General features: G+C 34.1%; 7 protein-coding genes; 2 read left to right on the forward strand and 5 right to left on the reverse strand.

Moving 5' to 3' along the window:
- FFUJ_10534 (uncharacterized protein) overlaps nt 1-3,101 on the reverse strand; it is a gene marked incomplete at both ends in the record, with an annotated part of 6,374 nt that extends 3,273 nt beyond the window's left edge. Inside the window, one exon of the mRNA XM_023569328.1 lies at nt 3,097-3,101. Within this exon, the coding sequence (XP_023437210.1) occupies nt 3,097-3,101 (5 nt within the window).
- Nucleotides 3,102-11,382: 8,281 nt separating this feature from the next.
- FFUJ_10535 (related to peroxisomal short-chain alcohol dehydrogenase) lies at nt 11,383-12,435 on the forward strand (the record flags this gene model as incomplete). XM_023569329.1 has 3 exons in its annotated part: nt 11,383-11,901; nt 11,989-12,214; nt 12,266-12,435. The coding sequence occupies 3 exons, from the start codon at nt 11,383-11,385 to the stop codon at nt 12,433-12,435; spliced, it is 915 nt and encodes a 304-aa protein (XP_023436557.1).
- A 58-nt stretch (nt 12,436-12,493) lies between these two features.
- Nucleotides 12,494-13,600, reverse strand: FFUJ_10536 (uncharacterized protein; the record flags this gene model as incomplete). Its single annotated transcript, XM_023569331.1, has 1 exon — nt 12,494-13,600. One exon carries the CDS (start codon nt 13,598-13,600, stop codon nt 12,494-12,496), a length of 1,107 nt encoding a protein of 368 aa, XP_023436558.1.
- Nucleotides 13,601-14,126: 526 nt separating this feature from the next.
- On the forward strand, nt 14,127-15,553 carry FFUJ_10537 (related to dis1-suppressing protein kinase dsk1; the record flags this gene model as incomplete). XM_023569332.1 has 2 exons in its annotated part: nt 14,127-14,742; nt 14,799-15,553. The coding sequence occupies 2 exons, from the start codon at nt 14,127-14,129 to the stop codon at nt 15,551-15,553; spliced, it is 1,371 nt and encodes a 456-aa protein (XP_023436559.1).
- Nucleotides 15,554-17,386: 1,833 nt separating this feature from the next.
- FFUJ_10538 (uncharacterized protein) lies at nt 17,387-18,031 on the reverse strand (the record flags this gene model as incomplete). The annotated part of the gene is made up of 1 exon (XM_023569333.1): nt 17,387-18,031. One exon carries the CDS (start codon nt 18,029-18,031, stop codon nt 17,387-17,389), a length of 645 nt encoding a protein of 214 aa, XP_023436560.1.
- Nucleotides 18,032-19,480: 1,449 nt separating this feature from the next.
- Nucleotides 19,481-19,821, reverse strand: FFUJ_10539 (uncharacterized protein; the record flags this gene model as incomplete). XM_023569334.1 has 2 exons in its annotated part: nt 19,481-19,657; nt 19,711-19,821. 2 exons carry the CDS (start codon nt 19,819-19,821, stop codon nt 19,481-19,483), a joined length of 288 nt encoding a protein of 95 aa, XP_023436561.1.
- Nucleotides 19,822-20,664: 843 nt separating this feature from the next.
- Nucleotides 20,665-21,930, reverse strand: FFUJ_14420 (uncharacterized protein; the record flags this gene model as incomplete). XM_023569335.1 has 2 exons in its annotated part: nt 20,665-21,563; nt 21,621-21,930. 2 exons carry the CDS (start codon nt 21,928-21,930, stop codon nt 20,665-20,667), a joined length of 1,209 nt encoding a protein of 402 aa, XP_023436562.1.
- Nucleotides 21,931-22,026: the final 96 nt, after the last annotated feature.

A 22,026-nucleotide genomic window follows, 5' to 3' on the forward strand; every position in this document is an offset into this window, starting at 1 on the left:
AANAAGAACGAACTTACTATCTTATATTACTTACTAACTAACTACTACTATAGATATATATATATATATATATATATATATATATATATATATGCTAATACCTTACTTAACTATTGCTAAGTTAGTATTACTAACTCTTAATCTTTTTATTATATATACTTTTACTATATATCTAATAATTATAGAATTATATCTACTAAGCTATAATAGCCTATAGGAAGCTCTGCGCTTATAAAAGGTAAAAATAAGCCCTAGCTATTATAAGAGTTTTATTACTACAATTTAATTAAATAATAAGAGGTATACTCTCTTAATTCTCTAGAATATAAAAGTATTACTTAAGTATACTTTATAATATATTGGCTAATATATTAATATATAGCTATATAATATACCGTAAGTATATATTAATTAATATATATATTTTAATCCCTTATGCCTTTAACTTATTATAAGTATTAATTAACTAAATAAAGTTAGGCCTAGGTACTATCTATTTAGTTTAATAGTATTATATTATATTCTATTAATTAATTATATTTATAGATATAAAGTTATAAAATGCTTTATATAGTGCCTATTAACTTAAGGATAGCTGTTTTTACTAAATATAGGTATAGAGATATATCTAATTAAATAACTATAGCTTAGTATTTAATAAGGTATTATTCTTAAAAAAATAGCGCAATTTAATAAGTTACTCCTCTTTCTACTTAAGGGTCTAATGCCATAAAAGGCTAAAGCTTTATTATATTCTAATTAGCCCCCTATTAATTACTATAAAGCCTTCCTTTTATAACTAGAAAAGGATATTTTTATCTTTAAGAACATTTTTAAAGAAAAGCTCTTTAATATAATTTTATAATGCCTTAATATCTTTTATTTAGGCTTAAGTTATATTAGATATTATCTAATCTAACTGCTAAGTCTAAAGATATTAATATAATACTTTATAAAAGGTAGAAATATTAAACTTAATTAAAATATACCATATAATATTATCTATAGTTATTTAGTTATAATACTTCTATTATTTAATTTAAATATAGAAAGTATTAAGGTTAATAAGAGGGTGCCCTTTAAAGCTTATTATAAGGTTAAAAGAAAGATTAATATAATATAAGAAAATAAATTTATATTAAGGGGCTTAAGATAAGACTGTAAAGAATAATATATAGCCTTACGCTATAGTATATAGCCCTAAGATACAGTATATAAGTATACTATATTAACTATAGCTAGTAATACTAAAAAAAATATTTAAAATTACTTATAATAAGAAACTATAAAGTACTATAAGGTACTATAAGGTACTATAAAATCTATATATATATCTATTATAAATATAATTTAAAGATATAATTAATTAATAAAGTAAGTTAATAAAAACATTAAACTTTTACTATTAGATATTATAATACTTTATATACCCTATAGTTATTTATAATAGCCTATAATACTCTATAATGCTCTATATACCTATAATACTAATTATAATTTATAACCTATAAGCTATATCCTTATAAAAATAAAGACCTAAAAACTAATTATAGGTAGCTAAAAGAAGTTAGTACTATTTTAAATAGTTATATATAAAATTAAAATACCTTATTTACTGCCTTTTGCCTTTTTAGACTTAGACTTACCCTTACCTTTAGACTTTTTCTTTTTCTTTTTATAGTTAGTAACCTTATAGAAGAATTAAGAGAGTCTATAATATTCCTTCTTAATAAAGTCCTTTAATATATCTATAAGGTCCTCTTTACTATTAAATAAAAAGCTACTGCTACTACTAGTAATAGAAATAGTATTAAATATAGCCTTATACTTCTTAAGAGTTACTATTAAATAAGTTAGTATAGAGATATATAAGGCACTATAAGTATATACCTCTAATATAGCTGTAGTTTAGTTTTAAATAGTTCTAAAGGCAATTAATATAGCCCTTAAATAGAGCTATAATACAGTAATAAATAAGAGCACTATTACTAGATATATACTTATTATATAAAAGTAATTTAAGTATTATAAATCTATATAAATAGTAAAGTATAGTATTAGCATTTTATAATAAGAATTTAAATATATATTTAGCCTTAAGGTTCTTACCTTTCTTTTTATATAAAAAAAGTAAGTTAGGCTTTTTAAAAAGCTATATAAATTAATATAATATAATATAAAATAGAAAGTAATTAAATATTTTACTTTATTTTTATTAAACTTTATATATATAAGGCCTTTATAGAAATAATTCTTTAATGCATTTATATATACCTAAATAATTAACTATAAGTTTATAGAAAGGCATTTAGCCTTATAGTTAAAGGTAAAGGTAGGAATCCTATTAACCTTTTTAGCTAGATATTTAAAAGTATAGTTACTAAAGTTATATTATAAAGCTTCCTTTATAGCTCTATAGTCTTTATTGTTATTATATTTAAGGATATATAGCTAATATTTAAGTTACTTCTTCTTAATAATATAATTCTCTTTAAGAGCTTTATTATCTATTTCCTTTTTAGTATAAGTAAGTATTTTTATAAGCTTATTATAATATTACTTTAATTTGGTATACTTTACTTTAAACTTCTTAGCAGTAATATAGGCTTTTTTAGCCTTTTTCTTTTAAGTAGTAATATATATTACGACCCCAGCGCTTACATCACATGTATATAAGGGACCTATAAATTTACCTAATAAGGATATAACTGCCTAAACTAACTATTAGAAGGTATATCTAATAACGGATTAATTTAATATAGGACTGACTAATATTAAATTAATAGCAGTCTAGGAGCGTATTACGCCAAGACTAATAATAACCTTACTTACAGTCAGCCCTACTAGAAAATACTCTAATATATAGAATACACCTATTTATACTTTTATAAATTCTAGCTTATTAGCTATTAATAAAACTTCTTTATATTAATTAAGCCTAATATATATTAAATCTACTATTAAGAGATGTAATACTTTAATAATTGCTTAGCATTATGCCTTATATAATCTACTAATAATAAACCTAATATAGCTTAGTTTATTTACAGTTAAGAATTAACTGTTATATATTAATAGCTTTTATTTAGACTATACTGCATTACATTAAGTAATATAAATATAATAGCTGCATCAGTCTAACCTATCTAATAGTATCTTGCTGCATTTATTAACTATCCCCCTATTAATTAAGTTATAAAAAATAATAATAATAACTCTTTTAAGGAAGAAGATAAGGAAGTTACTTAACTTTAATAGTAAGTCATTAATATAACTATTAAAATGGCTAAGCTTTATTAAATACTTATAGAAACTATAAACCTTTAAGCCTAATAAGTAATTAATAATTAAAATAGACTTTAAGAAATATAAAACCTTATAAATACTGCAGTAGCAGGCAGAGATACTAAAGAAATACTTAAGCCTAACCTGCTTAAGCTATTTAATAGAACCTCTAGTAAACTAGCTATATTCCTTATTTAGTATAAAGCCTTTATAATCTACTACCTAACTTAGTTTAAAAGAGACTTTGCTAAAACTATATATATTATAGAATGCCTTAAGGGCATAGCTATATAATGGTTCTAACCTATTATAGAGGACTATATTAGTAAACCTAAATTAGAATAATAACCTTAAACATTTATACTTTATAATAATTTTAGTATATTTAAAAATACATTTAAGTAAGCATTTAGAACGATTAATAAAAAAGGATATATAGAATGATGCATTAAAACCCTAAAATAGATTAAGTTAGCTTCTAAATATACAGCAGAATATTAATAGCTAGCCTTAAAGCTACCCTAGGATTAAGATATCCTTATTACTCTTCTTTAATAGACTCAAAGAAACCATTTAAGCAGAATTATATAAAATACCCTAACCCAATACCTTAATTAACTATATTAAAATAGCAGTAAAAATTAATAATTATTAATATACCTAAAGAACTTAAAACAATAAAAATAACTAAAGACAATAAGGAAATAAACCCTATTATAATATAAACTAAAAAAGATAATAAAACATTAATACCTCTTATAGAATAGAATCTAGACTAATAATAACTATAGGAATTACAGCTAGAGATAAGTTAAAACTTATTTACTAAAACTGTAGTAAGAAAGGCTATAAGAAACCTAAATATAAAAATTCTATTAAAACTAACTAAAAGTATAAATTAGTACTTTATATTTCTAAAAGTAAAAAGGTAAATATAATAAAAAGGAATAAAAATAATAATAAACTATAAATAGCTATCTAGACTATTAATATAACTAAAAGAGATAAATATAATAAAACCTAAATACTATCTATCTAAAACCTAATAGGCACTTATATATAAAATCCATTTTTTAGTAAAAAAGAAACTTTTAATAAATACTACCTAAATATCCCTAAGGAATAAAGACCAGTTTTAAGATATATTATATTAATAATAGAAATTCTATATTAAAGTACCCTAAAAGAAAAGAGAACCAGAATAAATAAAAATAAGAAAAAATTATACTATAAAAAGAAAAAAGATAAGATAATTTATCTTAAATAGGAACCTATATTGCAATTAAATGTATAACCTACTTAAGAAAAAACCATTACTATAGTTAAAAAAGGAAAAGAAGTTAATCCTAACCTAAATAATGAACTTAATACTAATTTAATTTCTAATAAAAATATAAATAAAGTATTATTATAGATATTCTAGAAGATAGAAGCCCCCCTTAAAATAGAAAAAGGCATTATTTAATATAATCCCTACTTAGCAGTAAATAACATTTCTGTTAAAACTATATTAAAAAGACTAAATTAACACTATAAGGATTTAAATTATGTAGAAGCTTCTAGACTTACCTAAAAATCTAAAGCTAGAAAGATTAGAAAAAAGATAAAATAAAACGTTTAAAATATAAAATATATACTATAATTTAATAAATTCAGAAATAAAGTATAGCCTAATAAAACAATTAGATATACTAAATTAGCTAAGAAAAGAGCAGTTATAGAATAAGATAATGCCATCTACATTCAATTATATATAAGAAATAAAGTAGAAAACCTAATAATACCTAAAGAAAAAATTTAAATTAAAGCAGATTCTATAAGGTATATAAATTACCTAAATTACCAGCAGATATCCTAGGTATTATATACCTAATATTACTGCCTACAGTATAGGCAGGAAAAAGAAGTAAATAACTGCTTTTTAATATAAATTAAAAAATATAGAAAATAAAAACCCTACCTAATTATTAATACTTTAGGATACCAGATTACCAGAAAATATAGAGAGACTTAAGTAGCTAAACTTATAGTATATACCGAAACCTAAGAATAAGCCCTAAACCACATCTAAAATATAAAATAAATTATAAAATAGAGAAACTATATCCAGTAAGAACAGGATAAAGAAGAAAACCTAAATTAAGATATCTATAATGCCATTACAGAAGTAAATAGGCTAGAAAAAGAATATAATAAAACCCCTAAAAATAGCTAAACAGGCAAACTACTGCAATTTAACAATAAAGCAGAATAATTAATATAGAAAGCAAATGCAGAATTTTAATATAAACTAGCTATATAATATAACTGCCTTAATAATATTAACTGCTATAATAGTAAATGCAGCTATAATTACCTATAGGGAAAAGGAACCTGCTATCTATAATAGAGCGCCAGATAAATAAAAGAGTAGAGAAAAACAAACTTCCCCTAAAAGCTCTATAAACTACAGTTAATAAATAAAAATAAATATACCTAAACTTAAAAGTCAGAATTAAAGGTAAGTAGCTAAATGCATTTATAGATAGTAGAGCTATTATAAACCTTATTTTCCCTAAAATAGTTAATAAGTTAAGGCTACTATAAAGAGATAAAAAGGAACTCTATATAATATAAAATAGAAAAGGGAATACTTATACCTATAAAAATAGAAAAATTACCTAAGAGATTAATTACTTAAAGGTATTTATTAATAAAAGGAATTAAGGCATTAACTTTAATATTATTTCTATATAGAAATATAACTTAATACTTAAATATCTATAGCTAATACACTATAACCTATAATTTAACTAAAGAACTAGCTAGGTAACCTATAAAAATTACCCTTTAAATAATAAAAACAATTCAAATAGTAATAATATAAGATCTTAAACTTTAACTAATAAGAGCAATAAAGAATAAAGTAATAAAGTATTGCCTATTTTAAAAGGAATATAATATAAATTCTATAAAGGCAGAAATAAATACATTAAATAAATAATAGTAACTCTTAAAGGATAATTTAAGCAACTAGACTAAAATCTTTAAGAAATAAAATAGATTATTAAGAAGGAATTTAATAAATAACTTAAAAATATACCTATAAAGTATTAAATTTATAAAAAACTATTTTAAGAGGAACTAAAGATAAAATTACCTTAATATATAAACTATAATATTAAAATTATATTAAAGGACAGTAAGAATTTAAAATTCTTTTTAATTTATAACCTTGCCTAATTAGAGCTTAATACACTTAATAAATAGATAAAAGATATATTAAGGAAAGGATATATTAAAACTTTAAAATCCTTAGCTAGATATCTAGTTATATTTATACTAAAACTAAACTTAAATAAACTATAACTTATAGTAGACTACTAATAGCTAAATAAGATTACAGAAAAAGATAGAATGCCATTACTACTTATTATTAAGCTTAAAGACTGACTATTTAATAAAAAATAGTTTATAGCACTTAATCTTAAGTCTGCTTATAACCTTATTTAAATTAAAGAGGGCAATGAATAGAAAATGGCCTTTAAAATGAAATATAGATTATTCAAATATTTAGTTATGCCTTTTAGATTAATAAACGCACTAGCAGTATTTTAATATATAATTATAAATATACTTTAAGAGTACCTTAATATCTTTATAGTTTACTACCTAAATAATATTTTTATTTTCTTTAATATAAAAAAAGAGTATATAGAATATATTTATAAGATCTTAAAAGCACTATAAGATACTAATATATTTATTAAACCTATAAAAAGTTATTTCTATTAGAATTAAGTAATATACTTAAGTTATAAAATCTTATATAATAAAATCAGGATAGATAAGTATAAAATCGCTATAATAACTAAATAGAAGGTACCTATAATAGTTAAAGAAATACAATCCTTTCTAGGATTTACTAACTATTATTAATAATTTATTAAGAACTTTAGTAAAATTGCTATACTACTTACTAAAATCACTAAAAAAGATAAGACTTTTAAATAGAATAATAAAGCCTAAAAAGCTTTTAAATAGCTTAAAATAGCTATTATAAGTGAACCTATTTTAGTTATATTTAACCTAAAACGGTAAGTTAAATTTAAGACTGATACTTCTAACTTTACCTTAGGAGGATAAATAGGGTAATATAATAATAATAGTATACTATACCCTATTGCATTCTATTTTTATAAGATATATAAAGTAAAACTTAACTACCCTATCTATAATAAAGAATTTTTAGTAATTATTAACTGCTTTAAGGAGTTTAGATATTACCTAAAAGGAAGTAAATACCTAATAAAAGTATTTATTAACTATAAAAACATAGCTTACTTCACAATAATATAGAAACTAAACCAATAATAACTACACTATATTAAATACCTATATAAATTTAACTTTATTATAGCATACTGTAAAGGCACTAATAATAAACGTGCAGATACTATTAGTTAATAATACGATTTTAATACAGGAATTATTAAAATAAAATAACAACTACTAGAGATAAATCCTAAAGGAAAATACTAATTTATATAACCTATTAAGACAATAGTAAGAATAATAGCTATAGAAATAATAAATAAGGAATATAACTTTCTTTATAAATTTTATTTATATCTATTATATAGATATTAAGAAGTAATAAAAATACTTAAAAGACTATAAAAATAAAAATATAAGATTAAAAGAAAAGAAGTTAAGAAAGTTATTAAATAATATAACTTATATGCCAGAATTAAGGCATAACAATATAAACCTTACAGATAACTATAACCTTTACTAGTAGCATAACAACCTTAAGACTTAATTATAATAGACTTTATTATAAAGCTACCCTTATTAGAAAAACCTTTAACTAAAATCTTTTATAATAGCATTATAGTTATAGTTAACCGATTTATAAAATTCTTATATTATATACTATATTAAGAATCTACTAATATAGAACAACTTTCCTATATTTTTTACAGATATATTATTAGTATATATAGACTGCCTAAAGAAATCCTTTTAGATAGAGAAGGCATATTTGCAATAACATTTTGGTAATCACTTATGGATAGATTTGGACTAAACTACTGACTTATAATAGCATTTTAACCATAAGTTAATAGATAAACTAAATAAATAAACTAGGTATTTAAACAATACTTATAGTATTATATTAATTATAAATAGAACGATTAGGTTAAGAAACTACTAATAGCCTAACTTGCCTATAATACTGTATATAATAAAAGCATAAAGCTTATACTAGCTTATGCCAATTTTAAGTTTATACTAAATGCATATTATAACATAAGATAAGAAAAATCTACCAACCTAGCCACCATTATTAAAAGCAATAATATAAAAAACCTATATAAAGAAATAAAAACAGAACTTAAATTTATTAAAAAATAAATAAAAAACTACTATAACCTAAAACGGTTAAAAAGATTAACCTTTTTAAAGAGAGATATAATCTACCTAGCTACAAAAAACATTAAAACAGACCGACTAACATATAAATTAGACTATAAATTTATCAGACCTTATAAGGTATTATAAAAAATCTCAAAAAATAACTACAAATTAAATCTACTACTAAAAGTTAGACTCTATTTAATCTTTTACATTTCATTACTTAAATTAGCAGTAAATACAATATAAGTCAAAACCAGCAATAAACCACAAAAAATCTCAAGACTAGAAGTCTATAAAGTAAAAACCATTAGAGATATACGCAAAATTAATAATTAAAAGGAATATTTAATAAAATAGAAAAACTACCTAAAAAATAAAAATATATAGAAACCACTAAAATACTTAATTAATACCTAGAGACTCCTAAAGAAGTTCTACTAAAATTAAATAAAGGCAAAGCATTAAGGAAATTATCCCCTAACCTAAAAGCAGACCAGTTAATATCATTTAGAATATAATTAACTTAAAGGTCCTCTACTAAAACATTTTTATATATATCTAATATAAATAATAAATTATCCTATTACTCTACCTCTTACAAACCTTAATAAATAGCTTTAAAACGTTTCTCTTTTACCTAATTTTAAATCTTATAAATATAGAATAAATAACTAGCAGCTTTAATAAGGCATATTTATAAAGCCGCCATCTTCTTATAAAGCTTAAAAAGATCCTTACTTACTTAATCTTTATTATTCTCTAATTTCTTTTCTTATTTTATTAATAATATTACTGTAAAATCAGTAAAAATATTAAATTAGAAAAACATAAAATAACTTACATAAAAAAGTAACATAAATGCCATTATAAGACTTTTTAGCCTAAATATACTTATTATAATATAAGGAATCTGCAGATATAAAATATTTTTCACTTTTGCCTATTTAAAAGTAATAAATATATAGTATATTGGCTTTTTTATATATAAATTTAACAGAAAGCATAAGTATTTAAATTTTATAATCTTTCTAAGATATCTATTTAGAAATATAATTAAATATAGTAAAATATAATAATAAAAGGTTTAAATTAAGACTTACTAAAAGAAATATAATATTAGTTAAAATAATAGGCCTTAAAGGTAAGATTACTAGAGAGAGAAGATTATATTATAACCCTAGCACTTATATTATATATATATAAGAGACCTATAAATTTACCTAATAAGGATATAACTGCCTAAACTAACTATTAGAAGGTATATTTAATAACAGACTAATTTAATATAGGACTAACTAATATTAAACTAATAGCAGTCTAGAAGTGCATTACGCCAAGACTAATAATAACCTTACTTATAGTTAGCCCTACTAGAAAATACTTTAATATATAGAATATACCTATTTACACTTTTATAGATTCTAGCTTACTAGCTATTAATAAAACTTCTTTATATTAATTAAGCCTAATATACATTAAATTTACTATTAAGAGATATAATACTTTAATAATCGCTTAGCATTATGCCCTATATAATCTGCTAACAATAAACCTAGCATAGCTTAGTTTATCTACAGTTAGGAACTAACTATCACAATACAGTTAGCTTTAAGTTTCTTCTTAAAGGCAATATATTTCTCTTTAGCCTTTTTAGTAGTAATATAATTAGCTTTAGCCTTCTTAGCAGTAATATACTTAGCTTTAGCCTTCTTTATAGTAATATATTTAGCTTTAACCTCCTCTATAAGATAGGCTTTTTTAGCTTTATAAGCTAAGCGCTCCCTCTTAGCCTTTATAGTTTTATAGAGAGGTATAATATTATAGAATTATATAGATTTTTATAATATTTAAATAGATCCTTTAATTAAATATTAGCCTTAAGTTACTTATATAATATATTAAAATATAAAGAATAAAAGATAAAAGAGATATAAAAATAAAGCCCTTAATTATATAACCTTAATTAATATAATATAAAGGTATAAAAGGGTATAAAAGTAAGGTAAAGGAAGGGTTAATATAGGCTAAAGCCTAGCACCTTAATAATCTAGCTTTAGATATAAAATTAAAAGGAAATATACTTTAAATTGCTTTAAAGTAAAATAAAAATAAAGCTCTAGAGTATATAAATTTAATAAAATATATATTAAGTTATAGAAGGCAATTATAGGTAAATATAATATACTAAAAGTAAGGATTTCTTATTTTATAAAGTATAATAGATTTAAGGGATAAAAATAAAGCTAAACTTAAGATTAATAATAACTATTATAAAGTTACGTAAAGCTATATAACCCTTTTAAGTAAAAGGCTATAATTAATTAGATCTATATTTACCTTATTTATATTAAATTATAAAGAATATTAACTATAGTACTATACAGTATAGGGTTGGCCTACTAAGAGATGAATTTTAGTATAGATGTCGATTTGGCCTTCTGTACCTTTTATCCTTGTAATGGCGGTCAAATGTGGCTCTTATCGTCAGATCCACAATTGGCCACTCTCTGTTACGGACTTCCGCAATCCTGGTCCAGAATAGTCCGCAAATGACATGCAAATTCTGCCTAGTACCATAACTGCAAATTGATAGCCTTGAGAATTCTTATAAAATGGACGTCGCTGGCTGGGTCTTGGATCTGTTCACCTGGCATTCCTCCTCGTCTGTTGCAAACATCTCCAAAAGCTTCCTCCATCATGGCAAACAACGCCGAATCCCCTGCTTTCGTATACACGCCCGTACCACTAACGAAAAAACTGCATTCAATTGTGTATGATGCTATAGATCCTTCACAGCCTTCACTTTCCCAAGCTGGGAGGACAGTTCTCATCACCGGCGGATCTGCTGGTATCGGCTACGCCATTGCCGAGAACTTTGCTTTGGCTGGTGCAGATAAGATCATACTCACTGGTAGAACTCGCTCGAAGCTTGACGAGGCGATAGCAAGACTCGCTCATGATCACAGCGATTGCGATACCAAATTCGAAGGGGTAGTCTGTCAAATGTCTGATTCCAGCAGTATTGATCAGATGTTTGACAATTTGGGCGCAAATGGTGTTCATGTGGATGTCTTGGTCCTCAATGCTGCTCTCAATGTTGAAGGGACATTGTCGCATCAAGGCTGGGAGAAGACGTGGGAGCAGTTCATGGTCAATACTCGCGCGCTACATCAACTATGCGATCGCCTACACGAGCAAGAACAGGGAAAAAGAAAGGTACGAAGCCATCTCTCTCTCTCTCTTTCTCCTCTATTTCTCACCTCCCCCCCTCACTTGACAAATCACTGACAGCCCGGCCCATAGCACTATATAGTCAACGTCTCAACGGGTGCCATTCATGACTCCCGAGGCCCCACAAACTTGTCTTCTTATTCCCTGACCAAGGCATCTGGGACCTTGTTCATCCAGAAGCTTGCAGACGAGAAGGATCCCTCTCAAACTCAGATCACCAGCTTCCATCCAGGCGCCATTCTGACAGACCAAGTTCGAGAGAAAGGGATGGCAGAAACGATAGTGAATTGGGACGACGGTAAGTTTTGCGATGCGCCTTTGCAATGCAAGCATGACTAACGGTTTGTAGTGAGTCTTCCAGGCGCGTTTGCTGTATGGTGCGCGTCGGATGAAGCTTCCTTCTTGCATGGTCGATTTGTGTGGTCAGCTTGGGATGTCGAGGAGTTGAAGTGCGGATCGATCAGGGATAGGCTTGACAGAGACGGCCAATTTCTTCGCATTGGTGTTCATGGTTTGTAGTGGCAGATCACCCAAGAGCGAGGACTTGTATGTACTGTTGTTATTGGATGCTGATGATTTATGCGCCTACTTGGCCCCATCGCTGCAAGGCTTCTTTATCGTGACGAAGCCAGGTATTAATATGGGCAAGCCCTTCGCCCGCAGCGCGCAATACGACTCCTAGATCATCCAAGTCACCAGGCATTGCGTCGCGAATGTCTTTGTGTAAGCGAATCATATTGCATGGCAGCGAGGGATGCGTGAAATCGTCGCAGACCAAACGCCATTCTGCAGCCGACTTGGCTTCCCAAAGAGCCTTCTGTGCATTGAATCTTAGGTCGTGATGGCACCGGACACCGACGGGCCAATTCCCTCGGAGGTAGGTGTAGGCGCCTTGCGCAAGCTCTATACATATCAGCGTGCGACGGATAGCTTCTTGCTCAACCCAGGGCTCCCAGCGCGCCTCGGTAAGGTCATCATCACAAGTCAATGATAGTTTCAATCGCGATGCCCAGATTTGAAGAACAAAGTTGTCGCGTTCCGCCTGTGTCTGTTGGCTGATACTTGCTGGCGCGAAGAGTCGCATACATTGGTAGACAAGAAGTGCTTGGACCCAAGGTAGCATTTGCAAGTTGCCCGTATCGTCGCTTATTGACGCTGCACATAAGACTGCGACAGTGCTGGAGGCGCGCCTTGTAATCTCAGAATCGACGAAGCGCGCGTTAGAAGGATTTCGCATGGCGTGCAGGGCACTTCCAGCTAACGCGTCGCGCAACGCATCTGACGCCAGAGTCTGTGACGAGTGGATAAATACATTGAATCCCTTGTCAGCCAGTGCCGTGGTCTGCAGTGACATCAAATGAGCCAAGAATTCTGCGCGCGCCGTATAATCGTTTGCTGTGTGGGCAGGATATTCCGCGGAGTCGAGCTGCATGCCATATGCTTCAGTCGTGGGTGAGAAAGAGGGCACCTGAAGAGATAGCAAAGCATCGTCAATCAAATCACTGACACTGACGAGCGGGCTGCCAGAGGCGCTTGGGAGCGGAGGCGGCACAGGCGTGACGGTGGGATATGAGCATTCTATGCCTTTTACTGCGCAGCGTCTGCACCTGGGAGCACTAAGGCTGCAGCGACGCTTGGAGCGCGCGCAAGCACTGCAAGACTTTCGCCGTAGAGATTGTCGCATCGCCACGATTGATGAAGGGAAGTGAATGCCAGTGATTCACAGTTGAGTTTCCTGAAGCTTATGTTTGACAGCGAGCCGGGCGATTGTTTAGTCAAGCCTTACAGTGAGCCATCCACTGGAAAAGCGCTATAAAATCAACCCCGCCCTGGGTCGATGGGTCTAAGCCTTCTTTTGGGATGGCAGATAACGAGTGATAATAGTATCATTCCTTGAGTAAGTCTATCGTGGCTCAAAGTTAGCCTGGTAGGTCTTTAATCGCCTTCCCTTTGGGTCAAATTTGGCGCTGTAATTCATAGTCGGCTTCTGAATCAGATCCTAAGGTCAGATACCTGTAATCAATATCATCCAGTCGGCAAGCCAGTGAGTGACCAAGAGCAGACGGAAAACGACTCGGGGATCCACTTTTGGCCGCCTAAGGTACCTTACTGTATGTAACCTGTAACTCGATATTCTCATCAAAACAAATGCGTAACAGAGCCTCTGGGTATCGCAAGTCCCCCATCCTGTCATCATCAGCTTTGCCAAAATGCGCAGCCTAGCAGTTCGGCACCTGAGAACCAGAGTTTCACTCTCTTCTTTGCCCTCGCGACATCTTTTGACCTTTCCTTCAGGCACAAGTCTGCGCTACACTCAAACAACAGCAACGTCATCCCCGCAAGTCTTGTATCTTCCAATAGAGGACGTTGAAAGCCCGTATGGCTATAGCCCAGGTGGCTATCATCCGATTGATATCGGTGACCATCTCGCCAATCGATATTGCGTTGTACATAAACTCGGATACGGCGGATTCTCGACCATCTGGCTTGCCCGCGATGAAATCGCATCGAAATATGTCGCTGTCAAAGTTGGAATAGCAAATTCAGACCAACGGGAAGTGGATATAATAAGGTATCTTTCCCGTCAGTCTCATGGATCGGAGCATTATGGGAAGGGATGCATTCTTCCGATCCTGGACCATTTCTGCATCTCGGGGCCCAATGGAACCCATCCATGCTTCGTCACCGCACTTGCGCGATGCAGTCTCAGGGACGCGCAAGACGCTGCTGACTCCTACATGTTTCAGCTTCCAGTTGCAAGATACATTGCTGTTCAGATGGTTAAGGCCGTAGCATACATTCACAGCCGAGGCTTGGTCCATGGCGGTGAGAGATACCTCTTTTTCAACGCGACAATCGCGATATACTGACTTCGCCACCAGACCTTCACCTGGGGAACTTTTTCCTCCGTTTACCATCTACTCTCGACCACCTTTCAGATAAACAGATATACGAGAAGTTTTCTCCACCGAGACCCGAGCTCGTCGTCCGAGAAAACGGGCAACCTCTTCCACCAGGCGTCCCTGGCCATGTCTACTGGCCAATTTGGATGGCGGAGGGAGGCAACAAGCTTACGCTCTCTGAGTCAAAGATCCTACTCGCCGACTTCGGCACAGCATTTTATCCCCATCGAAGACCAAGATTTGGGTCTTCTACGCCTCTCGACATATCCCCGCCCGAGGCACGATTCGAGCCAATAACTCCACTGTCTTTCTCCGCTGATATCTGGAGCCTTGCGCATGCCATCTGGGCCGTAATGGGACTGAAGACTATCTTTGGTAGCTTCTTGTTGAGTGAGGATGATGTTACTCAAGAACAGGTTGATACTCTTGGGATTCTGCCTGACAAATGGTGGAACAAATGGGAGGCCAGATCCCAATGGTTCAAGGAAGATGGAAGCCACAAGAAAGGCGGATGCCCACAGAGGTTGGAGGGACGGTTCGAATCAAGTATTCAGGACCCAAGACGCAAGTGTGGCATGGAGATTCTTGGTGAAAAGGAAAGTCACGCCTTCAAAGAAATGATACGGTGGATGCTGTCTTACCACCCTGGCGATCGACCAACCGCAGAGCAACTTTTGAAAGCAGATTGGATAAAATATTGGGCAATACCCGACTTTGATAACATTCACAAATGAAATGAATAAACTGAACACATTTGAATCCATGGGATCATAAGAATGCTCTTCGCTCAGTCCGTATATCTGTTATTATCGTATGACTAGACTAATACAGCAGTGCAAGACTAGGTCCGCATCAAATTCGTTTGCAGTGCGTTGCCAAGCCTGCCTTGTCCTCTTCAACCATTCTCTTCACCTCACACTGAGGACATTCCGATGCTGGCATATATCCTTCCAAGTCCCGAATCTCAAGCTGACAATCTTTCGCTTTATCACTACACTCGTAGACAATTCCCTGACATGACAAAGTTTGATCGAAAGACAAAAGATCCTTGCACACAGCGCAATAGTACTTTGTGAAAGTAACCCTGCACATCGTGGTGTATGGAAAGGGATATGTTGAGAGAGTGAGAAGGGTTGGATATGAAGATATGGATGCTTAGAGACGAGAGAGGACGTGGGTTTTATATGCTGTTCCTCGCTTTGGAATATCAGGGCTACAGCTGTGTTCAACGATTAGACCAGCTCAAATGTCGGCTGTTCAGGGAACAAACGTCACGAGTGCGTTGGGATTATGCTATGTTCTCCTCTCTGTTCATTTTCCTTCTTTCTTTCCAGGCAGAGTGGACAATGTTTTACCAAGCCATTAAAAATCATCTGTTCGGACAGATTCTTTACTGCCTTTTTCTGTCTGGTCTGGAGCGGCAGAACATTCTCTTTTCTTTGAATATTGGAGGATTCCGTCGCACTCAGTGCAAAAGAAACTGACCATCACTGCAACTCAAATATTTTTGGGGTGGGGTCAATTGTTTTCCTTTAGATGACACTGTACTAATGTGAGACAATAATCTCTCGGAAATCAACCATGCCATGTACTCTGATATAGGTCTGAGTCGGAGACCTTCAGAACATAAGCGATCCACCATCAGCTCATGTATTTTTGACACCTTCTCGTTCTCCCTGTTTCCTCTTCTTCTCCCTGCATTTTCGACGTTTTGTATTTGAGCGAGATTTGTCTATCCTCTCAACGGCAATCCTGCATCCTCTTCTCGGCTCCCCTAGATGCTCATAGCATTCATGGTCTGTTCTCCAGCTAAGAAGATGATTGCATTTTGCGCATCGGAAGTTGGTATATTGGGTAAAGCACATTCTTCTAACAATATTGGAGCGATTTTAGTATTCTTTAGTATGGTGTTTGAACCTTATCCGAATTTAGGATTTTGAAGTTGGCAAAGAAATATGGGATGAAACCGCCGCTTTATATAAGTTTGTATTTATGATTCGTGAATCATATATCCATTTGATTGTCTCCTTCACTCATGTGCTCTGCTGTATACATGTTTGTGACTCGGGTTTCTCAATTCATTTCCTTGACCTTCTTCCTTTCCTTCGTCAGGCAGCTGTTGCAATGCCAATAGCCTATGTCCCTATTGACTGCCTCGCTTGTGGATATACAGCTTCCATTTCTTCTTCGCTTATCACAAGACTGAATCAATGTTTGCTCAGAAAGAAAATGTCTGCACCTCTCACAGTGGTACCTGTATCTGACATTTCTGCACATATCGGCGATGATGATGAGTTTTATTAAAACTTGTTGATTGTTGTTGGACTTTGGGAGTTTAGTGGAGTCATTATATAAGGTTTGTGCGGGATTTCTCAGGTTATATACGAACATGTCCTTTTTTAGTCACTGTCCACGTGTCTTGATATGTGACTGATACACAATGGAATTATGGCTGAAGTATCTCGTGATCCATGTTACGTCTAGGCAGCTGATACAAGAGTACAGGCCCATGGAAGTTTAAATCCAGTGTCATCAGTGTGGCCTTTCACTCGCACTGAATCAGTCTCCTACTCGTCTTGAATCTCCCCCTCCTGGAGAGCACTGTGCCCAAACTTTACCAGCAGATCCTCCAGTGACGTTTCAGAGGAACCATTAACAAGCGCCAAGATTTCATTCGTTTCCTCATCATTCAATGCGACCTTTCCATACTTTTTCGCCAAATCAGTGCCGTATACAAAGAATTCGTATCCGTGAGCTCCGACAACGTCAGGCTTGTGTGAAGAAGTACATTTGATGTCAGGCAACTTTGTTTCTCGATCAGGCATCGCTTCACTATGCTCAAGGCCGCGGTCAGAGAGGCACATGTGTTCACGAATGTAGTTGCAGTCGAAGAAGATAGATCCGCCTGACCAAGCGTATCCGTTACCAGTCAGACAAGTCGTCCTTTTGAATGTGAGGATTGCCTTCTGTGACACCCCGCAGTATTCGTGAGGGTCTTGGTCGTTTGTGACACAAGTTTTGGGGCCTTTAGGCAGGCCCCCAAACTTGGCAGAACGAAAGGTCTCGTTATCTTCACAACACTGCCCTGCTCGGCGGTTGTAGCAACGGTGGTATGAGCCTTGACAGTTATGCGAGCCCCAGTAGTTGGTGATTGTCGATGCGTTGCAAAGAACGATAGCGAAAGCGATGAGGAGGAGAAGGTGTCGAGACATATTGGAAGATCTGTGAGGACCTTTATTTGGATGTGGAATTATCAGCATATTTATACGTATCCTAAATATCTGGAAACTAAGCGTGGTGTCGGACATGCCGAGTATCCGTGTTTATCATTACCTATTCTTCGAAACATGCAGTAAGTTGCAACGATATGATCAGCCGTAAATTATCTTGCCGCTCTAACCGGAAACCTATGTTGGCTGAACTCCTCCTCAACCAACAAGTCCGTGTCCCGCTACACTATGCCTGATATTTGGCCGGACCTCTAGGGTCAAGGAAATCTGTTTTCAAGTCCTCCAATTCATTTATACCTCCTCGATTTTTTGATAGCAAAATATTTATAACAAAGCTTGACTTAGACTGAATATTGCGATCTTTTATTCTAGTCAAAAAACTTATAGCCAAACCATTCCGGTACTGCGGAGCTTGGTAGTCCGCTTCACCAACTACTTTCAGCTTCACTGTGCCGCCATTTTGGCGTATCTGGAGCCAACTATACAAGGTTTGACCAGAATATAGCAACTTGACATGGCGATCTCGTATATTTGGCCTAGATGGTCTATGTTGGGCTCCTCAAACTTTATTCCTTTGGGACCTCCACCTTCGCTGCTACATGCCACCCTCCATATTCGGGTCGGTCGGTCCTGTCAAGTCATCAACGTGTTGAACGACGTCCTTTTACTATATTATTAACCATTTAAATTCCTAGTGTCGTAGTTTCTATCTGTTGACTTGTATCCAGACAGTCAGGGCATTGGGGAGCAAGGAAATATCAGAGATTTGATTCTAAGTCCTACATTGATCTAAGCAAAAGATGTCCCAAGTTTACCTTAAACTTAGCTGAGTCCTAAATTGACTACAGCTTTTCGGTACTTATTGTAGAGCCCAAAATACGATACCAGTTAACAACAACCCACCCAGTAACCAGTCTTGTCCATATATGCGAGACGCTGTGTGTTGCTGATTTAGATCGTCTTGGCGGATGCACTAGAGCTCATCATACTAACAGATTCTGCTCAATAATCTTTGTTCTGAACTTTTAGACAGTAATGATTTGAAATATAAACCTAAGTAATAAGTTATGTAGATCATCCATAGTTAGGACTTATGGCTAAGAACTGATATCATCACAGAGTATTTAGAAGTTCCGAGCTATTTACCATGCTCTTCTAAAGGCATACTAAGTCTACGTCTATAAGAATAAGCAGTCAGGATCCCATCCAGTACTGAGTTACTGAGACTTGTCACTGGTTTCGTTTGAATGGTCATATCATGTTTGGTAAGCTGGAAGCATATCCCTGTCATATATATCATCAATCAGGGCACTTGTAAGTAAGTCTTTTTATTTGCTACTTCTAACTCATCGGCCACTATGTACTTGGAAGGAAACTAGTTCCGCTGCGAGTTGGCAAGACAACTTTGAAAGACCACCCTCGCGACTGCATCTAAGCACAAGCAGTGCAGACGGCGGCCGCAGAAGCCTGAACCTGCAGAGCCTCGAGGAAGCCACAGTTGTCGAGGACACAGTTGATGGCCGAAGCCTGAATGGCGCTGGAGCTGGCGCACTGGCAAGCAATGTTGCTGCAGCCAACGGCGGAGGCGGCAGAGGTGATGCAAGGAGCCTTAGAAACATCGTTAGCAGTTGAAACACCGCGGCTTTTCAGGGTTGACTAACACCGCAGGTAGGGATAGCAGAGGTCTCGGGACAATCAGTAGGGTTGGCCTGGGGCATGGCAAAGGCAGTGCCGAAGAGAGCAGCGACGAGGAAAGAGGTGGAGAACTGCATGTTGAAGAGCGGCTTCTGATTGTTTGCTGAAGACTGAGTTGTAGAGTGTTTGTGTTGAGATGGTTAGTTATCTGGTTTGAGGACAAAGGCTCAGTATTTATAGACGAATTCTTCTATAGTGAATCACATATAAACATGTTCTTCATGTCTCATTCACGGATGTTCTCCTGAGCTCGGCATTCTCAATTTCCTTCAATGAATCAGAAGCCATGTGAGCCCTACTCCCTGTCCAAGAGATCCCTGATAAACTGCACTTCCCCACGATTTCGCAGGCCGTTGTAACCTCAATGCCAGGATTCCCCTCGTTTCTCGGCCAGTCGAGAACGGCACAGCTTTCCCCATGGGGCGCTATGACCTCTGTAGATCTTTAAAAGATCGCAATTAAGGCCCAAAGCGGGCGATCGGCCGATACACGGATTTCGCACGCCGAGGAATGCAACTCTGAATTCTCTTGGTCGGTCCTACATGTGAATTATGCTGCTCAATTATGTAAGAGGCTGTTCGTATGATGCTGGCGTTGTTTGGTGTCTTTGTAGTTGCTGGGTGAATCCTGCTTCGGGAATTGTCACATGCTGAAACGCAGAGAGAGAGGGGGAATATGCCGCTGCCTGGAAACGCTGGGAACTAGTACAATCTGAGTTCCCGGTCAATAATTACCTTCTTATTCTGGCTCCTGAAGCATATTGAGAGAAACAGACGTCGACCACGCACGCTCCGTTCGTGCGGACATGAGCCCAGTTCATCAGCGGAGAAACAAAAGTGCCAATCAAGTTATCACGAGTTGTCGGAAGATTGAAGCTTTTGAGATATATTGAGGCGCAAACTACCTGAATAGAAGAAGAACTATGCGTTTCTAACCGTAGTTGACCAATCGTTGATTTGATGGAGCAAGTCTCGCACCTTTCTTTTGTCGTTGTCATCCTTGAGCTCACTGATCTCATACAGTTCCCTGTACAGTTGACGGAGTAGCCCTTTCCTGTATATAAGTGGGGTTACCATGGGCCAACCAATGTATACATGTATCCCCGACATCTGACAGAAAACGTCCATCAACAAGAGCCATTCTGGCAGATTTTTCAACTGGACATCGTAGAGAGCCACACGTTCCAGGGTCTCCTCGTGCTGCTTTATAATGTCTACTAACTCGCTTGGATGACAAAATTTGCAGGAGAGGGTGAGCTCTTTGAGCCTTGGTATTTTGAATTTCGAGAAGTAGAGGCTCTCACCAGTGCCTTTATCAAAGTCCTGTGTTAAGCTTGATAGCTGGGGGAAGCACGAAAGCAACTGGGCAAACGCGTCGTTTGGCCAAGCTTTGGGCCCTGCGTTTAAGGTCATTTTCAAGGACTTTAGTTTTGACACGGCAGCGGGCTGTGCCATGCAGACATCATATATCCCGACAGATTTGCAATTGCAATGCCTCCAGACCACAGGTTTGTGGCAAACTTTATCAGCAAAGATCTCGACATTCTCTATGCCATATTTGACGCTTAAGCTAAAGAGATACCCAATCAAATATCGGATAAGAACTTGAGCTTCAGCCTCCGGGTTCTCATAATAGTTCCGGACATCCCGATTCTCGTGGAATGTAAGTTTACCTCTGCCCCAAGGTCGTTGGTTATTGGTGACCGAAATTGTGTTGCAATTCGGGAGTCTCTCAAAGGCCTTTTCTAAGGCCAACATGAAGAATGTTGACGGTAGCCGTTGGGGTATATCTTGCATGTTCTGAAATGTCATTTCCTTTTCTGACGCAATGTTAGCACTTCTCTGTTCTTATCGCTGGAATTCAATGTCGTGCTTACTTTCATAGGACTGACGGGCTTTGCATTCTTCGTCAAACCCGAGCCAGTCCCTTGTAACGACCATGGGTGTAAAACCAACCTTTCGAACACAAGAAGCCAAGACAGAGTGGTCCGCGATGGAAACGAGACTCTGGACACTTTTCTCATGGAGCATGATATTGCGGGTGTGGAAGTATCTCCTCCCAAAAGTCAAAATCGTGACTTGATTGAACCGTCTGCATGTCTGTCGTAGAGCGGCGAAGGTGGCCAGCGATACTTCACCTACCACCATTAGGATGAGCTCATTAGGCATCTCCTGTATGGAAGTCATGGTGGAATTTCGTAGAGTAAAGGGATAAGTGGAATAAATGTTTAATCATGATATAAACATGGTGAAAGACTTTGAAGTGAGATGACAGACGAAGGA

The sequence above is a fragment of the Fusarium fujikuroi genome, chromosome FFUJ_chr10 (genome assembly GCF_900079805.1).
Source record: "Fusarium fujikuroi IMI 58289 draft genome, chromosome FFUJ_chr10".
Classification (NCBI taxonomy): domain Eukaryota; kingdom Fungi; phylum Ascomycota; class Sordariomycetes; order Hypocreales; family Nectriaceae; genus Fusarium; species Fusarium fujikuroi.